The sequence below is a fragment of the Electrophorus electricus genome, chromosome 9, assembly GCF_013358815.1.
Source record: "Electrophorus electricus isolate fEleEle1 chromosome 9, fEleEle1.pri, whole genome shotgun sequence".
Lineage (NCBI taxonomy): Eukaryota > Metazoa > Chordata > Actinopteri > Gymnotiformes > Gymnotidae > Electrophorus > Electrophorus electricus.
This window is the reverse complement of record NC_049543.1, coordinates 2,622,501-2,632,500: the sequence shown is the minus strand read 5'-3', so window position 1 is coordinate 2,632,500 and position 10,000 is coordinate 2,622,501. Positions and strand designations below refer to the sequence as shown.

Sequence of the window (10,000 nt, the reverse complement as noted above, 5' to 3'; positions counted from 1 at the left end):
TTCCTTTGTAACGGCCTTCCCTCCCTCTTGTTGCTCTCAAGCCCAACGATCCTGTCACGAACATCTGCCAGGCGGCGGATAAGCAGCTCTTCACGTTAGTGGAGTGGGCCAAAAGGATCCCGCATTTTTCTGACCTGCCTCTAGACGACCAGGTCATCCTCCTTCGAGCAGGTCTGTCGGCAAGCACTCACATGCAGGCAGCTCGTGTTTGAGGTCTTTTAACAGAAAAGTGCCAAACATGTAGTGTACTGAGATGTATAAAAATACATATGGTTTCATGTAGCTGGTATCCAGGCTCTTTGGAAGCTATATTGGCTAATTAAATAAGACTCTTTTGTATTCTGTATCACACTGTTTTCTTTTAGCAATGTGTTTTCTTTAGCTTTATATATGGCATGCATATTAGATGAATTCCATGTGCAAAGGCAATGCATTCGGATAATAAATAAGAGGTTTATTAAAAATAATAAACTTTTGGGTTCCTGTGCTGCATGCGCACATTTTCCAGGGCCTAAACGTTGCCTGAGGACTCCCTGCATCGTTGTACTGGGTTGTTTGACAGAAGTGCAAAGAAATCTCCCTGTTTAACACATTGAGAGCAGACAGAGAGATCCTCACTATGCCTGTTTGTTGACTGTCGTCACATAAAAGCACTCTGCTTACGTCCTGTGACCGCAACTGTAGATGTGGACTCATTTCTTTGGCTGTTTTTTTTATTATTATTATTTTATGTTATTTGTTCCTCAGAGCCTCCACTGATGCTCGCCCCTCCTTCTTTCTTTCTCTCTCTCTCTCTCTCTCTCTCTCTCTCTCTCTCTCTCTCTCTCTCTCTCTCTCTCTCTCTCTCTCATAGGGTGGAATGAGCTCCTAATAGCTTCCTTTTCACACCGCTCCATAAGTGTGAAAGATGGTATATTGTTGGCGACGGGCCTTCATGTCCACAGAAACAGTGCGCATAGCGCGGGCGTGGGGGCCATCTTCGACAGGTAAGTGTCTGCTCTTCCTCTGTGTGGCACTTCCGTGAATCTTTCCATTAGAAAATAGTAGCAGTTCAGGACGTGTAAGAGATTTGCAACTGCAATAAATCAGATGACCCCCCCCCCCCCCAAGGACATGAGATGCTGCCACTTGAAAACATCCTCCACATCTCCTTCTGATTGATGGTGCTTTTACATTAAGCCACATGGAAATTTTACGTGTAATGTCTCACGTGCCTTAGAAAGTCTGTCGGTGTCCTTACTGGAGAAATGTGCGCTGTCCACTCAGAGTGAAGACAAATCAAAGTCTTCTGTGTCTTTATGGTCTTGAGACCGAGTTGATGCAGAAAGTATATGTGATAGAGAAGTGATGAGTCACCATGCCTGTACAGTATGATGTAACTCAGCAGTGAGCTTTTCTTAGTATTCCTGTAATTGTGTTCGATGAATATTCCCATTAGTCAAACTGGAATGGTTACTGCTGGAAGCTTACAGTCAGGTGCTTTTTACTGTGACAGAGTGCTGACGGAGTTGGTGTCTAAGATGCGAGACATGCAGATGGACAAGTCTGAGCTTGGTTGTCTGCGAGCAATTGTTCTTTTCAACCCAGGTACAGAAACACACACATGCACACGCGCACACACGCACACCACATACACAGGGCTACTGGATGTTACCCGTTAAAGTGAAAAGCACACTTTTTTAATGCATGTAAACACATCTTCTCTATAATGTGAATGTTAAATTTGGTACATGTAGTGCAGAGGAACAAAACAAAGTTTTAGAATCTGATTCTTCATCGTATGAACCCAGTCCGAAGAAGGTAAACTTAGTAGGGTAAATGTTTAAATTTAATTATATAATATACCGCACCCTGTACAATGTGAAGACTATATTTGCCATGCTGGCCAGTTCTGCACACATTTGAATATTACAGATGAAATATTGTTAGAATACAGAAGGTTTTGACCTGACTGCTTATGCAGTATCGTACAGGGAAAGAAATGCAATATTCTTAAGTTATTTTTTTATTTTTTTTTTATTTTTTTATTTAGCATTGTTGAATGCAATACAAGATAGTGTTGCACTGTACTCAAATATACAATGAAATCTAATGTCACATACAAAATGCATGCTTTCAACATGAGGCATCTTGATATCTTACTAGGTAAAATCCTCAAACATAAAGAGTGCATAGATTAACTGATTACTGGTACAAGCAGTAAGGAAATATTTCCATTACTCACTGCTAGACTCGAAGGGCCTGTCCAACCCAGTCGAAGTGGAGGCACTTCGGGAGCGAGTGTATGCGTCACTGGAGGCCTACTGTAAACAGAAATACCCGGATCAGCCTGGAAGGTATATATATGCAAATTTCTATTCTATTTGCCACTCATGTATGTCTTAAATACACAGTACAAGCTGAGTCTTGTGCATCAGTCATAAAAAACATATTTGGAACAGGTCAGGTTTTTATTACACAGAAACTGAATATTAGTGTTATAGCTTTACAGCTGTTCCTTAAAGAACCCCCACACAAAATTCCTGAAAAGGCCATTCATTTTCTGTTTGATGAAGTTTATTTATACTATTATGCTAACGGGTTTATCACTAATCCTTTCTAAAGTTTATATCCTAATGCTTGTGTTTCTTCCTGTAATTTGAGCAGATTTGCCAAACTGTTACTTCGACTGCCTGCACTGCGATCCATTGGCCTGAAGTGTCTGGAGCACCTCTTTTTCTTCAAGCTCATCGGAGACACGCCCATCGACACTTTCTTAATGGAGATGTTGGAGGCGCCGCACCAAATGACATAATGGAATGGTGCCTCACTGAAACTCTTTCATAGAGACTCATGTGATGTCCTACGCACAGATCACCTCAAGAGGCCATGATTGGATGCATCTCCACAAAGCCTGATCCGTGTAGTCTGAAAAACACCTTTGCTCACAGTCGAAGAGGTGTGTCAACTATGAGCAGTTTTGATTTGGTGTTTTACCTTTGGAATTTCTAAATCAAAGTAATTACATTGAGACCATTCACTATGGAATAATTTATAGGAAGGATGTCTTAAGAAAGTCATCAGTGGTATGCGTGAAGCTATGCTGGGGAGGTTAACACGATGTTGGTTCTATGGATTTTAGCTGAAAAGCACGCTTAAGGTCGAATGGTTTCTTGTTTGTTCTGCCTCACAGAGGCCTACCTCTGCATTCCGGTCTTTTCCACAAAGGCCATATCCAGCCAGTTTCTTCTCTGTACACATCCATGTCAGTGCGAGCGTGTTGATTGGACAAAAGGATGCACAATTCTACGATACCTGCAATACCTCTTATATGTCTATCAGTACCACAAGACTCCATGACACCTCATCACTGCCTTTCTGTTATGGACAGTACAGTATGTACATAATATTCAGTGTTAGTTGTATGCAATTTGCAAATGTTGAATTCAGTGTCTGGAATTCATAAATGTGAGTAAGATATGAAAAAGATACACAAATGAATTGTTGTATTTTCAGCACTTACAGCTTTTATTTTATTTCAATTTTTTCTGTCAAACAGTGTTGACATTAGGAAGGCTGCCAGAAGTCAATCCCCAAAAGCCGGAAACTGCAGTGTTGTTTGGCTGTGGTAGAAAGTACTTTTCTTTTTGGCAGAGTTATATGAATGACAGAACAGTCTAGCAAAAATGAAATGCAGGTGTGCTCCTGGCCTGACTCAAGATTTATGATAGAAAAAAACAATGCTTTCTTGTTAGAGGTGTGTAAAATAGATGATGTTCAACTTCTTAATTGTTCTGCCTCTATAATTCCATCTCAATTAGTTATCGAGCATTTCCAAAGATTTTCGATGGCGTTTGTATATCATCTGATGATTCCCAGCAATGAATTTATGTGATATGAAAATATGCAATTAGTTAAAAGAATCCAGATGATGGTCTGGCCTCAGGGATATGTAAGATTTAGTTTAGTCTGTCCCCTAGTGTTTGAGAAGTGACAGTACAGCTCTGACAGTTGAGCATTGGGTCATTTGGAAGCAGAAATGCTTCTGGCATAAATCAGCCGTTTGGTGATAGCATTCAAATTTGGCAACCACTACAAAATAACCGTTTTCAGACCTCAGGCCGAAGCAATGGTTTAAAATATGGTAAACATATTTTTAGTAATGGTGGTTTTATTGTGCAATGACTTTTGTGTATTACTATAAGGAACAAATTAAAACAATAAATATTTGTAATGTTTGCTGACAGCCACTCTGTAAGCAAACCTCTTACAGAAAAATGCAGACTGAGCCAAGCTGAACTAAACAGTGTTCTTATGACAACAGTGATGACAGTGAAGTTGAATTCAGAATCATTATTCTAAAACATATTTACTAGAGACGGTGCAGAGGCTAAATAGACACCTGTCTTTTTAGACTTATTTGTCATGTATTTATCAATGAAAGCAGAAGCTACCACTCAGGCTAATATACAGATAAATGGTGTAGATACATTGTTTTCACATACATTGACACACAGCTGATAATGTATGACAAGATCATTCTTTCATTGGCCATGGTGATTTTTTGTAACCTATTTTTTTGTTTGTTTGTGGTTTTTTTTCTGTCTCAAGTCTCACCCAAAGCCCATATAGCACAATTCTGCAAATGTTTCTTAAAACTATTACTGGGTTTTAAACTAAATGACACCAGCATAAATAGATATGAAGAACAAAATATCTCTTCTCACATGCAATGGGGCAAGAGTCCAAACTAAGAAACTAAAGATCTGAAGTTAAAGTAATCCTGTGTGTTGGTAGAGCACCTTACAGGACCTTACAAGTCAAACAGGGTTTGTTCAGAGAAGCCTGGAGCAGCTGCTCAGCATCCTGGTAGTCGATCGCCGTGAAAACCCAGGTGATTGCATTAGCAAAAATGAGAAAACGATGGAATAAAATTATATATCTATTTTTGTACAAATGTAACTTTATCCTTTTATTCCAGCGCAATTATTTCTTTAATCCCGTTAAATGTTTCATACATTATTGGTGGAAATGTTGAGTTTTAAAATGCCCTCATCATCATGCCCTCAGAACTGGACTAAAAGTGAGGCTGCCATTAAAACACTTTCCCTTGTTCTTTTTTTTTATTGTTTCATTGGGCTTTGCCTGGAAATGGCAGAAAATCCTTTTTTATACACTTGTAAAATGAGAGTGGATTAAATGTGTTGTCCTATCATACAATGTTTATTGTTCAAAGAACTATTAAATTCTCAATTCCAAACACCATGTTGTCATTAGAATACTAGAGAAAGACTGGTTCTAAACAAAGACAACAAAAAAAAAAAAATCTTCATATAAATAGATAACAAACAGATAACAAATAGAATAGACATATTCTACAATTTTATGTCTTATTTTACTTTTTTTCTATTTACACACAAGGCAGATATTGGTGGAATACTCAAACAGACTACTTAAAAACACAGCAAATTAACAATCCAAACATTCTTATATAAGTGCCTGAGTTATAATATTAATATTATAATATTAATATTATATCCATTAATATAATATTAATATATTAAGTGCAATATAGCAAAAATGAACATTATCTTCTCATTGGTGCTACAAAGCTAAAACCTAGGAATAAATGAAAAATAAAATAAAGACAAGATTAGTCTTTTAATCCCATTTGTTAAGTGCCTAAGGGAATCCAGATCAAGGCACAGGACACACTTTGGTCTAAAAGCATCTGTTAACAATAGGTACTTAAATTAGGCAGCTAGCTATTCATTGCCTGAGAAAAGGTACAAAAGTATTTCAATAGTTTAAGTAGAGATCCTTCAAGCAAAAAAAAAAGAAAAGCTTCAAAAGTAGCACTAACAATGCTAAAGCAGTAGAGTCCACTCAACACAGTGGGATGCTTAATTTCCATATCATACACACACATGCACACGCACAGTTTATCCTGAATTAACACAAAGACTGTAAGGAGAATAGAATACATAAATGAATAGAATACATAAACATAATAATACATAAACGGGGACCAATGCGTTGTGGTGGACTGTTAATATTCTGAGCAGACGGGGCCAGCCCATCTCTCAGTTAACGCTGCACTATTGAACTACTTAAACCCTCATAAACAATACAGTATATTCTTTACAAAACCCCTGAGAGGCCAGACTTTGCTGACAAAAGGCTATTAAGTGCTCCTCTGCCTTAGCAATCACTCTTCCACAGTTTGATGGTCTTGTCGCTCTCCAGAGCTGCTGATGCTATGATGTTTTCCGTAGGATGACACGCAGTCGCAATCACTACATCTAACAAAAGAGAGCATGCAGTAGTTTGCAGTGGATCTCCCCTGAGTTTTACTTCACTTTTCCATGTGAAAATGTTTTGCAGGATATCGTGTTAGTTATACAAATAATATGACTTGCATTGGATAGCCTACCTGCATGCCCCTGTAATTTCTGCACTATTTCTTTGGTCTGTAGGTTCCAGATGTACACCATGTGGTCTTCAGAGCCTGAGACAATCCACTAGGTAAAGGTAAAGTAATTCATGTTACATGTCTCAAACTGGAACTAAATGCTCCTGTGTGCTAAAGCCACACAACCTATAAGAAAGGCCGGTAGATGCCTACGTACCTTGCCACCAGTGACAGAAAAATTGGCAAACACACAGTACTTCTCATTCTTATGGCCTGTGTACGTTTTCAGACACTGCAAAAACAGGGGACGAGGGCTTAAAACAATCATTTAATTCAAACCAAGGAGTCTCTCCTAGGAATTGTGAACAAGTTATTTCTGAAAGGCACAAAAGAAAAACTACCTTTCCTTTACTGTAGTCCCAGAGTTTTAAAGTGCTACAGGAAAGAGAATACATAAAAACTATATCTTCTGTGTTTTCCATACCAGCATATATCCTATATGTTTTCCATGTAAGTATTAAAGAATGATCATTACAGAACATTAAAAAAGGTGTATTTTAATCACAATGCTGTCTGTTTGAGGCCAGTCAGCTTAAACTTGACAGAAGGCAATCACTCACTTATCCAGTGTTGCAGCCAATATGTATTTCCCATTGGGTGAAAACTTGACAAATGAGACAGGTGGGTTGTCATCATCTGGAGAAACAGCAAAGGTCAGAGTTCATTCAACCCACACATTTCCTTCAAGGCCACCTTATCTAAACTGGCACAACCTGCTAAGCATTTTTGGTCCATATTGTTTGTTATACCTGAAACAAGAGTTTAGCAACGGGAGAGTGCTAATGTTGATAAGCCCATACAAGTGGAAATTCGGGTGAGGTAAAAAGCATTTGGTGGTATTTAAATCCAATGATTTATAATTCTATTACTACTTTCATGGAATTGAGTCACATACCAATAAGTGTCTTCAGACATTGTCCTGAAGTGGAGTCCCACATTCGACTGAAAAACATTAATATATGTTTTATTATACATATATTGTTATACATATATGTTATGCATAACAAAATTGTACATTAACAGCAACTTAACAAAGAACAGTAAGACTGTTGTACTGCCTAGTAAAAGGCATGGCTCAATAAGCAGCCTTACCAGAGACCATCATAGCTACTGGACACTATGAGAGATCCATCTCTATTAAAATGAACCTGCAAAACAAAGATTAAATTGCCTTTAACAACTTCAACAATACAAAGAGTGTGGATCATTTCAGTGGGACAATTATTTCAACAGACCACTTACAGCAGATACAGGATCAGAGTGTGCCGGGAGGGTCTTCAGACATTTCCCGGTCTTGACATCCCAAATCCGCACACTCTCATCAAACTTTCAACACATAAATTCAAACCTCCATTTACCTTCTTGACAGAGAACACAAATTAATTAACTAAAATATAAAAGTTGAAAACTCATTGCTCATTGTATTACTCACTGATCCAGACACAACCAGATTTGACTGGGGGTTGAAGTTACAGCAAAACACATAGTTGCTGTGGCCTTTCAGTGTCTTCAGACATTTTCCCTTTTTATATCAAACATAAAAATGCAAGTCAAAATACAAGTCATGATCTATATAATTTTGCGTTAAAAGCCAACAGCAGCTCCCATGCAGTGAGACACTAAACTGTTTTATGTTTACAATAGAGTGATCACTGTATACTATAGTGGGTGTTTATACACAATCTTGCTATTTCAGCATCAATGCAACTATTTGATACCAAAGACAGCAACAACATCTAACCAATACTACAGTTTGCAAAACCACTTACAGAGCCCATGTCCCAAATTTTAAGCGTCTTGTCATCTGATGCAGAAACCAAAAGATTGGAGTCTGAGGACCATGATACATCTGATATACCCTAAAGAGATCAACAAATAAATATAAAGAAATTCAAATCATAAATATACCAGGGACACTTACACACACAGACACACACATATACACAGTGAAAGGAAAACATCAAACATTACACAATTATTTTTCTGTGTGGCATATAAACGTTGTTATAATGAACTGTGATATAATGTTCAGATTGTTTATGTGACACATTCTGCGGTCACCCAGTAGAGCTAACAAGCATAACATCATGTCCAAAATCACGACCTTGATGAATTCTGCTCCCTACATGCTCCGAAATGATCGAGATTTTTCGCATGTAGGGAATAGTGAGCAGGGCACAGTTTTGGACTCAGCTCAGTTTTTCTCAAGGCAGCAACATGGGGTTTAACTAAACTGGAAATTCATAGATATTTCCTGCTTTGCATTACCAGCTGTAGACAAGACTGGACAAAGTGACACCACTGAAGAATGTAATGGTGAAGGAGAGAACACTTACAAGTTTATGCCCAGAGAGAGATTTTTCAAATTTCCCATCATATGCGCCCCATATTTTGATGAGTTTGTCGGCCGCTGAAAAAGAGCATGTCATGCCTCTGGACTCTAATTATATAGCGGCATAGAAAACAGCATAGAAAAAAGATGGCAGTCTTACATGCGCTAGCCAGCCATTCTCCATTTGAGCTAAACTTTACAGAGGATATAGCTTTTGTGTGACCAGCCAATGTGAACTTCAAAGTATAGTTTGGCTTCACTGGTGTAGGCTAAGATAAAAACAATAATCTCATTAGTGTTTTGAGATACAAGGATTAAAAGGGCAATTACTTTGACATATCCAGTATGATATTATAATCTGTTACATTACTTTTTAATGACAAGATATATTCTAAAGTAATGTATGTGAAACTGAGGTATGTGCTAATATTTGATGCAATATCTAGGTTCAGAATTACATTCTTTTACCTTGGTGGTTGGTACTGATGATTGTATCTTATTTACTTCACTGTCTGGTTTCTTCTCTTCTGTTGCCATGACTGCTGTGGGAAAGAAATTCATGTCCTATTGCAATTATTCAGCATCCAGCCTAGCAGCAAACAAAAACGGAAAGTCATACAACACTGCCTGATTGATTTTTAGGTTTATAGATTTACTAATAACTCCCGCCTGTCCTTTCAGAATATTGTACCTAGGTAGATATGTGTTATGAAAATGTCAGGACACCGTAAGATTCTCTGGTCCAGTCCAATCTAAGTCCTCTTCCATAATGGATGCGAAATAGCTGGTCTGAGTACGTGTATACGACTGTCTGCTATATTACCGAGGCAAATGAAGATCACATGAGCGCGCGCGCTCGCGCGCGCTGTCCGCCACTGATGTAGTCATTACAACTAATTTCCACGTTTGACTAAAAGGGCAATTGTCGACTAATAAATCAGAAGTTAGCTTTCAACTTGTCGTACACGTCTGAGTTAAGTTAATATCTCGCCTTTGGCTCGGACTATGATGTCTTATCTAGCTAGCTTGGCTAATAACATTAGCTGACGGCTGTCTAACGAGGCACACTTCCGTTTTAGTCCAATTATTTTAACACCGTATTAAGGTGTCCGAAGAACAAATGTTCATACTTACTTTAATTGTATACCTATACGTTTTATATTGGAAAAGAAAGCGTGTAAGACAAGAATAGCTGGTTTGAAGAAACACTACTAAAC

At 38.1% G+C, this 10,000-nt stretch overlaps 2 protein-coding genes across 8 annotated transcripts in view; one reads left to right on the top strand and one right to left on the bottom strand.

Annotated features, from left to right (window-relative positions):
• rxrab (retinoid x receptor, alpha b) overlaps positions 1-5,317 on the top strand; it is a 38,795-nt gene extending 33,478 nt beyond the window's left edge. For all 4 annotated transcript variants that reach the window (XM_027003108.2, XM_027003107.2, XM_027003110.2 and 1 more), the window contains 5 exons: positions 42-171; positions 854-986; positions 1,496-1,587; positions 2,231-2,336; positions 2,647-5,317. In XM_027003108.2, the coding sequence (XP_026858909.2) occupies positions 42-171; positions 854-986; positions 1,496-1,587; positions 2,231-2,336; positions 2,647-2,794 (609 nt within the window). In that variant the 3' untranslated portion in view covers positions 2,795-5,317. The remainder of the gene's footprint in view (positions 1-41; positions 172-853; positions 987-1,495; positions 1,588-2,230; positions 2,337-2,646) is intronic.
• Positions 5,096-10,000, bottom strand: part of LOC113573076 (WD repeat-containing protein 5-like) — a 4,942-nt gene continuing 37 nt past the window's right edge. Inside the window, exons 1-14 of one of the 4 annotated variants that reach the window (XM_027003111.2) lie at positions 9,918-10,000; positions 9,252-9,372; positions 8,944-9,052; positions 8,788-8,861; positions 8,221-8,310; positions 7,884-7,973; positions 7,694-7,777; positions 7,544-7,599; positions 7,347-7,393; positions 7,012-7,087; positions 6,793-6,826; positions 6,609-6,683; positions 6,413-6,500; positions 5,096-6,281 (exon numbers count right to left, since the gene is read on the bottom strand). The exon at positions 9,918-10,000 is cut by the window's right edge and continues 37 nt beyond it. In XM_027003111.2, coding sequence (XP_026858912.1) covers positions 6,181-6,281; positions 6,413-6,500; positions 6,609-6,683; positions 6,793-6,826; positions 7,012-7,087; positions 7,347-7,393; positions 7,544-7,599; positions 7,694-7,777; positions 7,884-7,973; positions 8,221-8,310; positions 8,788-8,861; positions 8,944-9,052; positions 9,252-9,344 — 1,017 coding nt within the window. In that variant the 5' untranslated portion in view covers positions 9,345-9,372; positions 9,918-10,000 and the 3' untranslated portion in view covers positions 5,096-6,180. Of the gene's footprint in view, positions 6,282-6,412; positions 6,501-6,608; positions 6,684-6,792; positions 6,827-7,011; positions 7,088-7,346; positions 7,394-7,543; positions 7,600-7,693; positions 7,778-7,883; positions 7,974-8,220; positions 8,311-8,787; positions 8,892-8,943; positions 9,053-9,251; positions 9,373-9,917 lie in introns of all 4 variants that reach the window. The other 3 variants (XM_027003112.2, XM_027003113.2, XM_027003114.2) reach the window with 3 other exon arrangements.